Raw genomic sequence first — 19,525 nt, forward strand, 5'->3', positions numbered from 1 at the left:
CAGAATGTGGGACCTTATCCAGAGAAGTAGCGACACCAGAGACGGAGGCAGAGATGGGGACATGGAGAGAGGGAGCAGCTGAGGGCTCTAGATTCATGAGAAGAGAGAGACTGAAAACTGGTGGCCAGGAGTCTGACTTGCAGAATGTGCCCGTTGGTGGTATAAATTATTATATATGCCTGAGTGTTGTGTTTTTTGTTTTTTAAAAAAGCTAAAAAGAATAGAGAGAAATACTATTAACTGATGGTACATGGAGGGTATTACAATCTTTGTAATGAAACAAGGTGTATGATTGTTGAATGTAAAACTGATGACCTGCCCTGTAAACTTTCATTCAATCCACAATAAAAATCTTAAAAAAAAAAACAAAAAAAACTGATGGTACTGAAGGAAGAAGTTCACGGGGCACTGAAGGCACTGGCTAAAAACAAAGCTCCAGGAGTGAACAGAAGATAAATTGAAACGTTTCAACTAACTGGAGGCACTCCCTCGTGTATGCCAAGAAATTTGGAAGTCTACCTGGGTCAACTGACCGCAAGACATCCTTATGTATGCCCACTCCAAAGGTGACCAACGAAATGCAAAACTCATCAAACAATAGTATTAATATAACGTGCAAGTAAACTGTGCTGAAGGTAATTCAACATCTGCTACGGTAGTACATCAACGGGGAACTACCAGAAATCCAAGCCAGATTCACAAGAGGATGTGGAACTAGGAATATCACTGTTAACAACAAATGGATCTTGGCTGAAAACAGAGAACACCACAAAGATGTTTACTTGTACTTAATTGATTATGCAAAAGCATATGACTGTGTGGATCACAGCAAATCATGGATAACATTGTGAAGAACAGATATTGCAGAATATTTAATTGTGCTCATGAGGAACCTGTACATAGACCAAGAGGCAGTCATTCTAATAGAACAAGGGGATGCTGAATGGTTTAAAATCAGGAAAAGTGTGCACCAGAATTGTATCCTTACACCATACTTATTCAATATGTATGCTGAGCAAATAATCTGAGAAACTGGGTTAAATAAAGAAGAATGTGGTATCAGGGATTAGTTGCAGACTCATTAGCAACCTGTGATATGCAGATGACAATACCTTGGAAGCAAAGAAAACTTGAAATACTTACTGATAAAGATTATAAATCACAGCCTTCAATGAACTGCACCTCAACGTAAAGAAACAAAAATCCTTACAACTGGACAAATAAATAACATCATGACAAAGGGAGACATAACTGAAGTTTTCAAAGACTTCATTTTCCTTGGATCCACCATCAACATTCATGGAAGCAGCAGTCAAGAAATCAAATGACATATTAGACAAATCTGCTGCAAAAGATTTCTTCAACGTGTTCAAGAACAAAGATGTCAGTTTGAGGAGACTAAAGTGTGCCTGAACCAAGCCACAGTATTTTCAGTTGCTTGATATGCATGTGAAAGTTGGATAATACATAAGGATAATAAATAAGACCATAAAAAATCAATGCATTTTAGTTATGGCATTGGTGAAGAATATTGGAAGTACCAGGGACTGCCAGAAATACAAACAAATCTTGAAAGAAGTACCATCAGAATGCTCCTTAGAAGCAAAGATTGCAAGGCTTTATCTCTTGTACTTTGGACATGTTGTCAGGAAGGATCCATCCCTATAGAAAGACATCATACTTGGTAAAGCGGAAGGTCAATGAAAAACAGGAAGACCTCCAAAAAGATGGGTTGACACTGGCAGCAACAAAGGACTCAACCATAACAAGTGTGAGGATGGTACAGGACCTAGAGGTGTTTCATTCTATTGTGCATGGGGTTGCTCTAAGTACAAACTGACTCCACAGCATCTAACAACATCGAATTTATTTCTTTTTATTAAAAAAAAAATTATTGTGACTTGAATAAAGGTTTACAAAGCAGATCATCAGTTTTACATGCAACAAATCACACACTTCATTTCATCTCAACTGCAATCCCCTCATTGTAACAACACGTATCCAATTTCCTCCCTATGTTTTGTTTGTATTCCTTCTTCTTTTCCCACCTTTCTGAATTCTGTCATTAGGTAAACGCTGCCCTTTTGATCTCAAATGGTTGACCATTCTGTGGTGTGTGGACCTCATTAGCGTTGTCCTCTCTATATATGTATCTATGACTTGGATGCAAATTGAGTCACAGAGGTGAGTTCAGTTCAAGTAATGTCTAATTTCTTATCATTTTATCAACACATCCCGTTTCTGCCATGCCCTTGTACTTCGTAGTCCACATACCTAAAATACTCTTGTTCAGTTGGCAAATGAATCATCAATAATTCAAAAATGGGCACAGATCCAATAATTGTCAAGAAATCTCCCCACCAAAAAGAACTTTCTCCCCACAAAGTGTAAAATTCTTTTACTTGGGTTACTTCTGTATCTGTGTACATTTCTACTAAAGCAAATGACACACTAAATTAGCATGTTTACAAGTCTGCTTCTGTATCTAAACAAGTTATCTTAGGATAAATATAATTAACTATTCATTTTATACCCTTCAGTCACTTCACACAGTAAAAACTCTTTAACATTAACTGAATTGTACAAGGAATTTTTTAAAAATCAAGTACATCTACAAAAAAATAAGAAGTCAATAAAAACATTATTTTCTTCTGATAACTGCCAAAGTCTTGACAATTTTTGTTAAAAACTTTGCTCAACTCATTTTTTGCTTCAGATTTATCAAGAGATTGAATGATACAGTGTCTTGCTCTAGCAAACCAGACTCATTGTCATGAACTTTACAAAGTACTTACCAAATGTGCACTAACACGTGTTTGCCACATATCCACTTGCTTTGGTGTGAGGTCAGGAATTGACAGTCCTAACCGGGAAGCTAAAGCTTCAACATAGCCTGCGAGTCTTAAAACAAGCCAAGAAGGCAAATTATACGTTTTTAAATGAGCATAAAAATGGTCATAGGTAGTAAAAAATTAATGACTACAAATAGAAGCAAGATAATTTTACACCTACAATTGGCATTCTAGAAATTGTCTTTATTTTTTTTTCCAGAAGAATAAGATATATTTAAAACAGTGATCAACAAAAGCATAGCTTTAACATCATTTACCAATTAAAATCAAACAATTAAATTCTCAACTCAAAGCTCGAAAAAGAATAATGGAGAAAGTACAAGAAAATAATAATAAAGAAAAAAACTAACGAAATAGAAACATTAGGTCAAATTAACAAAAATCCTGGGGTTGGAGAGGGGGTGGAACACATTAACAGTCAAACCATTACATTAGCTAATTTAATCAAGAAAACATTTTAAAAACTTTCAGTTTTTAATATATAATTCTTAAAATATTTTATATGACTATATTTAATACATAGGTTGATTATGCATTGACTTTGAGTGATTGTTCTCTACTATTACTAAATACAAATGGGCTTGAGGGATATAAAAATAATTTATTAACATTTACAATTTCTGCACTTACTCCAAATTCAAAGTACAGAACTTTAACGTATGATATAAATTCCTAATTGGCATCATAAGGTAAAAGTTTCAAAAATTCAGTAGACTAGTATACTAAGAAAAACAGCCTAGAATTTTCAGAGCTACGCCAAGTATTTTATCAACTCTAAGTCAACTTTACTTATTGAACATAATCTTATTTTCTGAAATATTTTTTTAAATTGGCAAATCAAGTATGCATACCATCAATTATAAGATATGCTGAATTACAAAAAATTTTCATCTAAGAATGAATAAAATATGATATAAAAAAGGCAGCGGAGAAGCAGTTCTTAAACATCCAAACTCCCAACAAAATCTCCATCTCTAACAAACAATAATTGACTGATGATGGAATCTAAAAACAAATGGTTTAAAAATCTATTAGACCATTTGGTTCTATTGACTATATCACTAAGTGCTCACAGTAGCTATAATATTATCATTATTAACCTTTAATGTTGCAAACTAGAAAGTGGAATGTTTAATCCTGATAGTTTATGCCACTAACTGCTAGAATGTAAAATGTCTACCTTGGCCCAAAGCATGAAATTTACTTTATTTTTAAGGGTAGTTCAGGCTGCCAACTCTGGTGCAGAGACTAAGCTAGAGAGGCAGATCACAAGAGCTAATCATAAAAGCCTACCTAGGTCACAGAGCTAAGAAGACTCTTCCTGCCAAGTCTAAACTTAAATCTCAAAATTTGCCACTCTACTGAGCCAAAAAATAAACAAAGCCAATGACAGAGCACAATACCTAATCAGTGCCACCTGAGTTTAATTTATACACCTAGGCTGTCCCCAAACTCAGGAAGCAACCCCAGGTCATCTGACACTTGGAAAAGAGGATGAGAAAGAGAAAAGGCTGGGCTTATACAGACATCCTCAGTTTGTCTCACCATTCCGACCCTTGGAATGCAACAAAGGACCACATTGCATACACTTTGGTCACTATTCCCTTAGAAAGTTCCATTCTAGAAAACACATCCCATCAGCATCCTTAAACTTCAGCCATATTCCTTATCCTTGTGCTTTAGTGGGTGAGGAGTGAAGTGGTATGATGCTGGGGTTCCTGTTTAAACCCTATCTTATTTTTGAGGAGGATCACAAAATACCTATTACTTCCTCAGTACAGGAAAACTCAGTTTTTGCACAGATTGGATTTTTTTTTTTTTTAAAAACTATGACCGTTTTAAGGAGTAAGTGCACATATCAAAATTGCTTATAAAGATCATTAAACATCAATGTCAGGGCTCTATACCCAAAGAAGCCAAATCTGCATGGTTAGGGCACAATGTAGACATCTGTTTTCATGAGCTCCCTCGGCAATTCTGAAGCACAACATAGATATAGTACCACTGATTTAGATTATTAAATTTAAATTGTTCATTCTAAAAAACAAAAAGGAAAACAAATTCCTTTTTCTGTCATGCTTCTAAATTAGAGGAGAAAGAGAATACACACATACACAAATGAATAAATGAATAAACCTACCCAAGTCCTGCTAAATCTGACACAAGATTTCCCAAAGCAGCAGCTAAAAGGTTGAAAAATGACAGGTGAGCTGTTACATAAACATGAGAAAATCATTTAAATACATCATGTGTGGTCAGTGAAACACTAGTCAGGAAGAGTTACCACATATCTCAAACTCTAACACTATCCAAAGGAACTCATTCAATAGCTCTGACTCTCAACCTTTTGAAATAAACATAATCATTCTGAGATTATAGTATTCTATTTATAGAATATTCTATTTACAGTGACTCCATACAATAATCACTGGAATGCGAACAAAGTCCATTGTTCAAGCCCACTAACTGCTCCACGGGAGAAAGATGAGGCTTTCTGCTCCCTCAAAGATGTAAAGCCTCCGAAACCCTATACAGGGACCGACTCGACGACACATAACAACAAGAACGTAGTATTCTACTTCCATTAAGCAGTAGTTTTTTTTTCTGTTGTGGGTTTAAATACTGAAAAACCTATATTACATTTTTTCTTTCATCTTTCAGATAACATTTGTTTAAAGAAAGTTGAATATTTGTTATAGAGTACAGTCAAATGTACAGAAATTTGAGAAAGACAAGAAAAAAAATGAGGCTTCTTTCATCAATTCACCTAACTTCATGCTTCCTATAAAATAAGCACAGAACCATTCTCAAATTTCACCTTCCTCAAGAATAGTGAAACCACCAGAATGTAATTAATAAGAATTAATTGAGAAAAATGTAATTAATGTCACTGGAAACCTTGTGTAATTGTTGTTGCTGTTAGGTCCTGTCGAGTCATTGCCGACTCAGAGCGATCGTATGTACAACACAATCAAACGCTGCCTGGTTCTGGGCCATCCTCAAAACTGTTGCCACGTATGAGCCCATTGTGGCAGCTACTGTCCACCAGTACTACTGAACAACTGGCATAGAAACTGTCAAGTGGGAACCTAATTTACTGTATAAACTTTTACTGAAGTGAAAACACAATTACACACACACCCATATATTTTCAATTCTTTTTTTTTTTTGTGAGAGGGCACTGATAAAATGAGTTTCTAGTAAATATCAAGTACTGCTGTTGTTAAGTGCCTTCTTATTGATTCCTCCTCACTGAGACCCTGTAGAGGGTTTCCAAGGAGCAGCTGGTGAGTTTGAACCACCAACCTTATGGTTAGCAACACCAGGACACCAGGACTCCATACGCATGCAGTACTTCAATTTCCGCACTAGTAAATGCAGGCAACACTATCCCAGGTTAAAAAAAGTGAGGCTTGAAAGGACAGCCTAAAGCCTCATCTTTTAAAAAGGACAAACCCCACTGCTATCAAGTCAATGTTGACTATAGCAACCCTATAGGGCAGAGTATGGGACGGGGGACACAGTGGTTCCAGAGAATAATCACTGAAGTGCAAACCACAAGGTCAGTGGTTCTAGCCCATCAGTAGCTCCTTGGGAGAAAGATGAAGCTGTGGTTCCCATAACGATAGATTTACAGCCTCAGAAACCCTATATGGGGTTGCTATGAGTCAGAACTAACTTGACAGTACTTGACAACAACAACAGGACAGGGTAGAACTGCTCCACAGGGTTTCAAAGATTGTAAATCTTTATGGGAGCAGACAGCCTCATCATTCTTCCATGGGGCAGCTGGTGAGTTTGACTCATCGACCAATGGGTTAAGCATTAGCAATCCAACGCTTAGCCCACTGAGCAATCAGGGATCCAAAAGAGGACAGAGTCAGGCAAATAACAAAAACTAGAATGATTTTAGCTTTCTGACAGATAAAATAAAAATTGGGGGGCGGGGGTCAATTAGCAGTGAAGGAGAAAGAAGGAGAAGAAACCAAATTAAATTTTCAATCTTTTATTACCTTTTAAATTTTTCTACCAAACTAGAAGATAAATGATTTAACAGAGACACAGAGTAGAAAGGTTTTGAGGGTGACATACTGAACTAAGAGAAAAAGTTGTTTTAGCATAGTCAATGTAGCAGAGTACTGTTTACCATTAACAAAGATAAAGTCTGCAAACACTTTATCTTTGGAGGAAGAATAGTATTAAGGGAATAAGCTAATGGAAATCTCAATGAGTAAACCAATTCAAGAAAGTATTCTCTTCTAAAACACATCTATTGGAATATTATGTTAAAAATATTCAGTCAATAGAACAAAATGTTACCGTTATACTATTAAATACCTGCCATAGTTGAAATTCCCAAAATAATTCCAATAGACATCTCAATTTGGGTTCCCTGAAAAATGAATATAAAGAAATAAATCTTAAAAGTTAAAGCTAAAGTACAAAAGAGTAACAAACCATTAGCAAAAACAAAAGTTAAACCATGGTTATTGCAGTAAAATTATGTGTATGTAATATGTAGATACAAACATAGTAATTCACTTAATTTTTGAATATTTGCATTCAGGCAAAAATGTCATCAATATTATTTTAGTCATTAAAATCAGACTTTCATAAAAATAAAAATAACAACATACACAGCAATTAAGAATCTAGAATTTATATTTTTCTACCAGAGAAAAGAGATTTTAAAGCTCTTAAACATAGAGATCAGTAAATATAATTTTGAATTATGAATGATATGTTTATGCTATTTACATTATTAAATTTTTGAAAAGATTGGCGAAGCCAACTGCTAGGGGTCCCCAAAACCACAGGCTTCTTATTCTTAGACTACTAAATTCTTGATTAAGTCATGAGGATACATACATTATTTACAAGCAACAACAGCATTTAGCACAACAAATTTAGAGTCAAAATGACTATACATTGTATTTCCACTGAATTTATTTATTAATTGAGATCGTTTCAGCCCCTCCACATCTATATCAAAACCCTTCTGAAGAAGAGGTGATAGGACTGAGGTAGAGGCTGTGCTATTCCAGTCTTATGGGTCTTAAGCATAATAAACATGACACTTGAAGGTCTATTGTGTCTAATCCAGTTCTAGTTCTTGGGCAATGCTGCCATAAGAGGACTGAACTTTCAAGAGCCCTTCTGAATACTTTTGCTTAAAACTTCTAAAAATTGCAAATGAAATATGTAGAGAGAACACAATAAATACCCCATCTAGTATTCAGAAATATCTTATCCATCAATTCTTTATAAAACTGAAGAGGCAGCTGATTGTTTTTAATCAACGTTCTCTCCCCGAGGATTTCTCATTTTACCTCTCATAATTTGTTTTCATAAAATTATAAAGCAGGTGTAGGGAGGAGGAAGGGTCAGGGTTAGGAGCAGGTCTCGGTCTACTCTAGAACTTCATTTAGTGTTACGGTTAGGACTAAGGTTAGTGCTAAGAGTTAAGTGTTGGGCTAGAGTTAGGAACAAGGAAACTTAGTTTAGTTTTTAGGGTTACGAATTAGGTTCATTTTTATTTAATTTTTTTCTTGAAATCGCATTGATTTGTTTTTCATTTAAAAGTGCTGTATAACTTTTTACTTTATGGTTTATTGTTATTATTGCTGTTGCAACTGTATCACTGGCTCTCTATTTTCAGTCTCGTAGGCCTGTTTTTCTTTGAACTCTCCCATATCTGGCTTCAATCTACATAGAATGTCACATACGTTAGTCTCAGGTGGTTGTCTGCTATTGTGGGTTCTCTGTCCAAAGAATGCCCTCTAGTATTTTTTGAAAGGTTAGTCCACTTTTTTACAAATTGTTTTAATTTCTATTTATCTGAAAATGCCCTAATTTTTCCATCCACTTGATGGACAATTTTGTTGGGTATAGAATTCTTGGTTGGCTATGATATAATTTTTGTTGAATATAGATCAAACCCAATACAGGGTCGCTATGAGTCGGAACCAACTCGGTGGTATACCACCACCACCCACCATCACAGACCAAACAGCTGGATGCACAGAAGTCTACCAGGCACTGAAAATTACAAGGGTGTGAAACTATCCAAAGAAACAGATTTCGGAAGAGGGAAAAGGCAAAGAGAAAAATGGGCACAACAGTAAAGAACAAAGATGCATATTTTATATGTGGATCCAAAAGGACTTATAGAGAAAAGAAGTTATAGAGAAGAGAGATACGTGACAGCGGCAGTCCACACATACAGTAAACACAGTCTCCTGAATGGAGGGGCCCAAGAAGAATCTATTTGTAGCACCTACATGTAAAAAAGCATTTAAGTGCCTAATCATTTGGCTGAAATGAAGAAGCTTGAAAATCTTAATGGCAAGAAAAGCCTTATCTAAAGTCAAAGACAGCTTGAGGTTAACAGACTATCTAACTCTTAGTCTCCCTCAGCTACATCAGATTTTATGTTAAAAGATGAGGTAGAAGTTAGAAATCAATCAAATACTAGTTGTCTTAGTATTAAATTTATTTGTAGCACAGCGCAGCACCTTAACACAATTAGTCATTTCAAAGTTCTGTCCCAATTAAACTTAAGGAAAAAAAAAAAATAATAATAATAATAAAACTGACATCTAAGTTTGAAGAAGCAATTCAATAATAAAACAGCACTTCAAAAATAAAACATAAATTTAAAAAAATCAGGTTATGAAACCAAAACTTAGTACTAACAGCAACTAAAAATAGAGGTCAACTCTATTGTAAGAAGTTCTGTAGGAATTTGGTTTTGTGACTATAACTAGAGTAGCAGCCCGAAGATTACACTTAACAGGGAAGAGGAAAATACACATCAAATCCCTATGACATGATACAAAGGAATCAAGTATCTCCTTAACTTACTGTCTTCTAAAGTCATAACAGTCCTGTGTACGGTTAGGAAGTAATCAGTACTTTTAAAAGATACAAAGTGTTGATATGACAAATGTTTTGTTATCTCTGTATTTACCCCACACACATACCAAAAAAACAAAACAAAAAGTGAAAAGCACTCTTGTGATAACAATAATCATCTCTTTCCTGTTTATATATTCTGGAGTGGTGGTGAAGCCATGACGTCGATTCCAACTCATAACCACCCTGTACAGGGTTTCCAAGGCTGTGAGTCTTTGCAGGAGCAGAAAGCCTCATCGTCCCCCCATGGAGCAGCTAGGAGGCTCGAACCACTGACCTTGTGGTTTGCAGTCCAGTGCCCATCCTACAGAAACACTGTTTCTGCTGTTGTTAAGTGCTGTGGAGTCAGTTCCAACCCATAGGGACCCTGTATAGGGTTTCCAAGAAGCAGCTGGTGGGGTTGAACTGCCGACCCTGTGGTTCACATTTCAGTGCTGCTCCTACGGCGTCGTACTACAGGCATACTGTTTATGTATTTTAGTCTCAGCAGTCTATGACAAAGCTTTTCTGGACAATTCCACTGCTCTGAACTAAACTGCAATCATCAAAGGACAATATTTTTGCCACACCTATTACTCTTAATGGAGTCCTGGTGTGGACAATGTGCAGGATAATGCATTGGACTGAAAGGTCAGCGTGAATTATAAGACTGACAGTTCAAACTCACCAGACACTCCTCAGAAATCCTATACAGAGTCTCCATGAGTCGGAACCAACTCAATAGCACTTAACAACAACAGCCTTACTCTTAATGGAAAAGAGTCCACGGCACTTAACAACATTACTCTTAATAAGATATCGAAGTCAGTGGTTTCCAGTATTTACTTCAGTATTATGTAAGTAGAAACTGGTGGAAGGCCCTTCACACTGCATTTCAATGTGGACTAGAATCACAAGTGTTACTAATTTGGAGTCGACTATTTTGGGCCTGTCATTCTCAGTTACACTAATGATGTGACAAGCATGGATCATGCAAAATAGTGACAACACTTTACAATCTGTGTGTGTGTGGGGGGGGTGAGTTTTATTCCTATCTATTTGGTTTTGGCATCTTTATTTAAACATCAATACTTGTGAGTTTTATTTCCAAGGCATGATTAGCCCACTCTGTAAAGGCCTTCTTCAGGATCTAAGAGGCTACGTGGTCCCCTCTCTATGCAAAATGCACCATCTCAAAACCTCCCTAGAGCAAGAACAGTGTCCCAGCATTTGGTCTGTCCAAATGAAGCATTAAAGACACTTCAGTTGTCTATTGATTGTCAATAAGGAGAGCATAACATGTTAAGTGAAATCATGTAAAATACAAAAACTTTCCGCCACAGAGATGCTTTAACTGAGACAATCTATTGAAGAATACATCAAGACTTAAAAACAAGTATTAAATTAATACTTGTATTAATGATATTGGAGCTTTTATTGTAAGATTTTATTTACACTGACTAAATGATGTAGCTAACTCAGATCTTAACAGTTCTAGATAAGTTAGTGTGCTTCTAAAAAGTTGAATAAGTTAATCATATCCAGATACATGAATTACATGATATGAATACTTCGTATATATTAGGAAATATTACAACCAGTCAAAAATCTAGCATTTTGAAATGATCTATTAGGGATACTCATTTCATCTGTGGCCACAGGAGACTCAGATGTGGCTGGGCTGTATGAGCATAACTGATATCTCCCCCCAAAACAGACAATTGTTAAAAAGAGATCTAATGAAGCAAAAGTCACGAGCCCCTAGACACGTGGTGGAGGGCGTAGGATGTGGTATGCCCAGCACCTGGTGTCCAACCCCAGAGGGAAGAGAGCAGAGGGAAGCAAGGGTGGAGGCTGGCCACAGGGAGGACAAAAGGAACAAGAGAGAACCATACCCACCTTGTCACCATCTTCCAGCAGTGATTGACAGTTGTCCACCCAAACTCAAAACAACTGCACCAGACCAGCCGACAACCCACCCGTCTTTCTCTCTTGCACCTCCCGCTCAGCTTCCTCTCCTAGTCAATTTTTATTATTTTAAAGCAAATTTTTTATTTATCAATATGAATTACTTTTTTTCTATTCCTATTTTGAAACCAAATCATCTACTTAAATCCATCTAAGTACTATGACTCCCCACAAAGTGCCAAAAAACCCACAAACTTCTCTTTTCTATGAATTTCTCTAATATTCAGTGACCCTAACATAGCTATAATAATATAATTCTTTTTTTTTTTTTTTTTTTAAACCAAGCAGTCTTCTATACTATAGCTAGCCTTTGTAGGATTTTTAAAGCTTAGTACTGACAAAAATCTAACTCGGAAAGTTTCGAGTTATAAAATACTTTGCTTTTTCTCAAATGAGTATAAATAAAAACTCTACCTGAGAGAAATTCTATCTTAGTTTCCAGAAATAAGTCATTGCTAAGTATTTTCTTCTGATATAAGTAATAGGCCTTCAATCCATTCATTGATAATATCTGGAAGGAAAAACTTCACATGAAGTATTTTTAAAAGATGTACTGAAAGTTAATCATTGCTTTATTAACTGGATTATTATCAACCCATTCAATTTGGACAAAATCAGAGAGAGGTAGATAGAATACTGGGCAGTTTAAAGAGACCTGCATTTTAATCATGGACCTATTTCTGACTTTAAAATCTGGACCCAATATTGGCATCTGTTAACAAAAAGTACTATATAACAGTAAGAAAAGTAAGTTCATGACAGTAAACTGAAAACTCTCTTATAGAGTATCTTACATTAATACAGCCATGGCACTACCATAGGACACACAGCGCTGTGAATGAAACTTAAAACACCTTTGGGTTAACAGGTTAGGCTGAAGACTAGACTGTGCAAGGAAACGCCCCTTTAAAACATCTTTGCATAGGAAAATTGAAAAAATAAATAATCAAAGAGGTATTTTAAATCTATACATGTGGCATGAACTACCTATACAAAATTAAAGAATATCTGAAAATTGTTATAGACTTTTTTTCTTTAAAGAATGTTAAAACTAGGATAAGATAATATAAACCCAATAAATATGCTTACCAAAAGCCTTAGTGATTAATACATATAATACCTTAAAATCTGCTAGAGCCTAATTAATATGAAATACAAAAAAATTAGCTTTGTTCATTATGATGTTCATTAAAACTTCATAGCTACAATATGAAAATTCTTAGGAAATTTTTGACCACCTTAATGTCTTTATTAACTCAGGATATAAGTGAAAAAAAGAAACTTACTGCAACAATCATAATTGCATTATCCAAAAAGCCAAACCCTACGAAAGGTATCGCATTGTGGATGAATACTGAAAAACATCAAAAACAGAAAAATATATTTTAAGACTTCTACAACTTTATAGTAACAACAATAAAAACAAACCCCATATGAATAAATTATCTTAAATAGGCTTGGTAATCTATGGGATTGGTTTCTCATTCCCCATAGCCAAAAGATCCTGCCAGTGCTGTGAGTTTAGCTACTTGTGAGAAGCTACACTGGGGGTAGGGAGAACATTCAACATGCAAAATTACTTGTGTTTTCTTACTGGAAATGCACACACACACAAATACATATTTAATGGTAGAACAAATAGTAAATACAGATAAATACCACATTTTACCTACTTATTTGCTACTGGCAACAACCTGTTTTTCTCTTGTGCCTAAAGACCGGTGATATAAAATTGTTACCAGTATCAGAAAAAAAATGAAATATCCTTGAATCAAATTTCAGGGAAGTTACTTCATTACTTTTACTCACTAACTCATGTTTTTAACAAATATTAGGTAACTGTGATAATCTCATCTATGTGCCATCTTTTCCCCTTCCTAAGATCACTATCCATAAATGCTTTCTAAAATAGTAAACACACCATATCTGATTCAAATAACATATGTAATTTGGCCCCTTCCTACCAAAGGCTTGGGCTGCCAGAAAAACAAACAAATCTGTGTTGGAAGAAGTACAGCCAGAATGCTCCTTAGAAGCCAGGGTTGCCAGATTTTTATCTCTCATACTTTGAGCATGTTATCAGGAGGGGCCAGTCCCTGGAGAAAAACATCATGCTTGGTAAACTGAAGGGTCAGCAAAAAGAGGAAGACCCCCTAATGAAATGGACTGACACATTAGCAGCCGCAATGGGCTCAAACATAACAAACGTGAGGATGGCAGAGGACCAAGCAGTGTTTCACTCTGTTGTGCAGAGGGTCATTATGAGTAGGAGCTAATTTGAGGGCACCTAACAACAACACCCAATGGTATGCCTTACTTCCTCTTTATGGTATAGAATATGAATGACCTGAGATAACACTAAATGTATAACTAGGAAAAATTATTAACTATACATTTTTTATACATGTAACCTCATTTTTTCATATTTGTATCTTCAACACATTGCAGAATGCCTAGCATGTTGTTGTTGTTAAGTGCTGTCGGGTCAATTTCCAACCCATAGCCACACTGTATAAGGTTTCCTGGGAGAGACTGGTGAGCTTGAAGTTCAAACGACCTTGAGGTTCAAATGACTTTGCAGTCCAGCGCATTAACCCACAGCGCCACACCATGGTAAATATCAATTAAGTTGAGGACCACTAACCTGGAAAGGAAGAGAATTCCAGATTGAGGGAACTGAGGTATACTATTAAGCTGGGCATAATTAAAAAACTCATCTAGTGAATCTACATAAAATTGCCAAGGAACCATCAACGTAAGTGAAACGGAAAGGTTTTTTTAATAAACATAAACTCTTGAGTTTTATACTATATCCAAAAAACATCCTTTAAATCAATTGCCTCAGCAGCATCAGAGCTTTTTCCCTTCTTCTTTTCATGCAGGTAAATCCACAGAAAAATATAATCCAGAAGTTATCAAAGTTTGATATTACTTTGGTAAGGAGTCCTGATGTGGCACTGTGGGAAAATGCACTGAACCACAAAGTCGGTTTGAACTGAAAGGTCGGTGTTCAAATTCACTGGTTGCTCCTCGGAAACCGAACACTAGGTCACTATGAGTCAGAATGAACTCGACGGCTCTTAACAACAACACACCAAAAAGGAAAGACTAAATTTAAGCAGTAAAAATAGAAAAACATTTCTACCCAAAACTACCATCAAAGATTAAACTCAAGATAAAGTACAGGTACGCCTCAGCGATACTGCAAAGTTCTGTTCCAGACCTTCACAGTAAAGCAAATAAAGGGATAATTGCAATAAAGCACGTCACACGTAATTTTTGGTTTCTCAGTGCCTATCAAAGCTACATTTATACTACACTGTAGTCAGGAGTCCTGTGTGGGGCTGTGGGTTACAGTGCTGGATTGCAAAGTCAGTTGAACTGCAAGGTCAGTGGTTCAAGCTCACCAGTCACTCCTTGGAAACCCTATACAGGGTTGCTATGAGTCGGATTTAACTTGATGACACTTAGCAACAACAACCTACTACAGAGGTGCTATCTGTCAGAATCAACTCAATGGCAATGGATTTGGTGTTTTGGGTTTGGGGTAGTCTGTTAGTGGGCAATAGCATCATGGAAAGTTAACAATATTGTGAGAATGACCAAAATGTGGCACAGAGACACGAAGTAAATAAGCACACACTATTAGACAACTAGTACCAACAGACTTGCTCAATGCAGGGGTGCCACAAACATTCAATTTTTAAAAACGCAGTTATCTACAAAGCACAATAAAATAAAGTATGGCTGTAGAGTTTGCATATATCCTAGGTCATTGCAGATTTCTTTTTGTTATGGGCTGAATTCCGTTGCACAAAAATATGAGTATGTGTTGTAAATTTTAGCCTCTATGCCTGTAATTACATTCCCATATGGGTATAGTTTGTCTTTGTTATGTTAATGAGACAGGATTAGTGTAGCATGTATCCTTAGTCGTTATTTCCTTAGATGATACTTGTGGCACCAGCAAGAGTGTGTTGCTAGAAATGCAGATGATGAATGTGTTCCTGGTGAGACTCTAAATGAACACGATGAAACATGACTGGACAATGGAGGAAAGGTGATACTTTTATGCAGTGGCAAAGAACCTGTCTAAATTATGCTCAAATGTTAAGTGGAAGGTAGAACTTGTAAGTGATGAACTTGGATCTCTAGCTGATGAGTTTCTAATCAAGATCTTAGAAGAGTTGTGTGAGGTCTCCTTGCACTTTATAGTAAAATGCAAGAGGAAAGAAATGGACTTTAAAATGAAAACAAAACTCAAGGATTTGGAAACTTCTGTTGTACAAACGAAGGCCATGTGTCCTAGAAGGTTCACCAAGGCTACACAATCTTTTGCTAAAGCTGTAAGCCTGTTACTGGTAGATCTAAACAATGACCCCAGCACATGAACTCAGACTGCAGGGGACAGAGAAAGAACAAAAGGGAAGAATGCTCTCTGCCTCTTGGAATTCTACTCAAAGGAGCTATAATTATTGTCTTTAAGAAAATAAAAGGACCGTCCACAAAACAGTCTGGAGAACAGAAGACCCATTAGAAGGAACATGGAAAGCGGGCCCTCCTTGGTATCAAAGGGTGGGAACACAGCCTCCAAAGTTTTAGTTGAATCTTCACCAATTCCGTTCTGGAATGTGGGTTTGCCACTATGGTCATGGGAATAAGGCTGCCACCCAAAGCTGCCGGGGCAGGCCTGCCATACCCAAAGGCAGAAGAATGAGGGCTGCCAGGGCTGAGGCCATGGGGTCACTACCTATCTGGACTAAAGAAATGGGACAGCCCAAAGCCCAGGGAACAAAATTGTCAACCCAGTGGGCTGGAAGGTAGAGATGAGGGGCCTCCACCCAGAATCTAGAAAATGTGGCCAACACCCGGAATCAGGAGGGTGGAACCTCATTAAACAAGGGAGCAGACATGAATGGGGTGAAATCAATGCCAAGACACATAGAAGTATCCAAGGAACCAGGAAGGAGAAGTTGAAGGACCATCCCAGAGCACTGAGAAAGAGAGAGAAAGCCTTCTCCTACTGCCAGAACGCTGATTTCAGACTTCCAGTTTCTTAGCCTGTAAGAAAATCAATTTGTTTGTTAAAGTCATCCATTCTAGGTTATGTCAATTATAATAGTACTTGATAACTAAGACAATTATTAAGTAACAATGTTCAAGATAAAAAGTATTTCAAAAACTATTGTTGCTGTCATCGAGTTGGTTCCAACTCACAGTGACCCTGTATAGGGTTTCCAAGGAGCAGCTGGTGAGTTTGAATTGCCCACTTTGTAGTCCTCAGTCCGATGAGGATCGTATAGCACCATGCCAGGATAAAAATCAAATAGCAATTAATTAGATATGAGGAGGCCTCAAAACTTTTGTGGAAAAATTCTATTATCTTTTCATTCCATTTTTCCATAAACATTTAGAAGCCCCCAAACCCTTGTAAGATCTTTCAATTAAAGGATCAAGTTTTAATTCTTTGATTTTCTACCTAAGGCTATTTGCTTAACTTGGAGCATGGTGGCTCTGTAGGATGATCACCGATAGCAACCACAAGGTTGGCATTTCAAGTCCACCAGTCACTCTGTGGGAAAAAGATGAGGCTTTCTGCTCCTGCAAAGATTTACAGCCTCAGAAACCCTATACAGGATCGCTATGAGTGGGAACCAACTCAACTTAACAGCAACAAATTTGCTTAACTAACATGAAGTCGGTTCCGACTTACAGTGACCCTGCACAGGGTTTCCAAAGCTGTAAATCTTTATGGGAGCAGAAAGCTTCATCTTTCTCCCGCAGAAAGGCTGGTAGTTTTGAACTGCTGACCTTGAGGTTAGCAGCCTGATTCGTAACCACTACACTACCAGAGCCTTACTAATAGACATTCAAAATTTTATAAATAGCTTCCAAAGCATATACACAACCCCAATTCTCAAAAACAGAAACAAAATTTGGTAGGACCAAAAAAGAATTAAAAAAAAAAAAAAATTATTTACTAAATAAAACATTTGCAATGAAGAGAAAGCGACTTAAGTATATCTTAGAAGGGAAGTTTCCAAAATAATTTTTTCAATCACCTTTGACACAAAAATAGTACAAAGTAAGTATGAAAGGTGATTGCAATGAATGATTTGTAGCAAGTAGGGATTGGTTCAATCATTTCAAAGAGAGAGCAAATTTACAAAACATTACAGGGCAGGTAGGAATTTCCATAAATCAAATGTTCATAATCCAGGGACTGTCTGTACTCAAAAATCCGGGGTTCATTTGCTGGTATCTCTAAAAGTGATCAGTTAAAAATATGTTAAAATTCGATGCTAAGTCATTAAGTTAAAATTAAACTAAAGGAGCTCTGGTAGCATAGTGGTTACGAATCGGGCTGCAAACCTCAAGGTCAGCAGTTCAAAACTACCAGCTGTCCCGCGGGAAAAGATGAGGTCTTCTGCTCCCGTAAAGACTTATAGCCTCAGAAACCCTTTGAGGGTCGCCAAGAGTCGGTTCCGACTCCACGGTACATAACCACCACCACCACAACCCTAATAAAAGTTTGTAAGTGAAATAAAGGCATTCTTTTTCCTATAATAATCATATTGAACTATAATTCTGAACATCATACGCTTAGTAATTGTTGCTAATGTTAAGTGCCATCAAGTTGGTTCCTACTCAGAGTGACCCTGTATAGGGTTGCCAAGGAGCAGATGGTGGGTTTGAACTGCCAACCTGATGTTCACCAGTCCAATACTTAACCTAGAGCACCATATCAGGAACTCCAGGCTTAATGCTTCTTGTTGTTGTTGTTGTTGTTAGGTCCTATCAAGTTGGTACTGACTCATAGCAACCTTATGTACAACAGAATAAAAACTGCCTAGTCCTGCTCCAACCTCACAACTGTTGCTACTATGCTTGAACCCACTGTGGCTGTCACGGTGCCAGTCAACGTTATTGAGAGGCTTCCTCTTTCTCGCTGACCCTCTACCTTACCAAGCATCGTGTCTTTCTTCAGAGACAATATGTCCAAAGTATGAGAGATGAAGTCTGGCCTTCCTGGCTTCTAAGGAGCACTCTGGCTGTACTTCTTTGTTTGTTCTTTCGGTAATCCATGGTACTTTTGATATTCTCCCTCAACAACACAATTTTAATGCATCAATTCTTCTATGGTCTTCTTAATTCATTCTCCAACTCTCAGATGTGTAAGAAAATACTATGGCTTGGGCCAGGTGCACCTTAGTCCTCAAACTGACATCTTTGCTCTTGAACACTTCAAAGAGGTCTTGTGCAGCAGTTTTGCCTAATGCAATATGTCATTTGATTTCTTGACTGCTTAATGCATGTTGTTGCTGTTGTTGCTAAATGCTGTCAAGTTAGTTCCGACTCATAGCGACCCTGTACAGGATTTGTGAGGAGCAGCAGCTGGTAAAGAATTGCCCACCTTGCAATTCAAACAAACCTTGCAGTCCAGCGCATTAACCCACAGCATTTAGACATAGACAAATGATGTCCAATGAATGAAAATTTATTATTGACCCAACAGAAAAAATATGATTTTTCAACAAGTTAAATTAAAACGTTTAAAAAAAAAAGTTGCCGTGGAGGCAACTTCTACTCATGGCAACTCCATGTGTGTCACAGTAGAACTGTGTTCCTGAGGGCTGTGTGTCAGAGTAGAACTGTGTTCCCGAGGGCTGTGTGTCAGAGTAGAACTGTGTTCCCGAGGGCTGTGTGTCAGAGTAAAACTGTGTTCCCGAGGGCTGTGTGTCACGGTAGAACTGTGCTCCCGAGGGCTGTGTGTCACGGTAGAACTGTGTTCCCGAGGGCTGTGTGTCACG

The 19,525-nt window shown here is 37.1% G+C and overlaps 1 protein-coding gene across 1 annotated transcript in view; it reads right to left on the reverse strand.

Moving 5' to 3' along the window:
- The window catches only part of TMEM65 (transmembrane protein 65), a 60,631-nt gene that overhangs the window by 8,824 nt on the left and 32,282 nt on the right, over nucleotides 1–19,525 (reverse strand). The window contains exons 3-6 of the mRNA XM_006830694.1: nucleotides 13,001–13,068; nucleotides 7,191–7,245; nucleotides 4,993–5,035; nucleotides 2,796–2,901 (exon numbers count right to left, since the gene is read on the reverse strand). Of these exons, the coding sequence (XP_006830757.1) occupies nucleotides 2,796–2,901; nucleotides 4,993–5,035; nucleotides 7,191–7,245; nucleotides 13,001–13,068 (272 nt within the window). The remainder of the gene's footprint in view (nucleotides 1–2,795; nucleotides 2,902–4,992; nucleotides 5,036–7,190; nucleotides 7,246–13,000; nucleotides 13,069–19,525) is intronic.

Source organism: Chrysochloris asiatica, unplaced genomic scaffold, assembly GCF_000296735.1.
Source record: "Chrysochloris asiatica unplaced genomic scaffold, ChrAsi1.0 scaffold00001, whole genome shotgun sequence".
NCBI lineage: Eukaryota > Metazoa > Chordata > Mammalia > Afrosoricida > Chrysochloridae > Chrysochloris > Chrysochloris asiatica.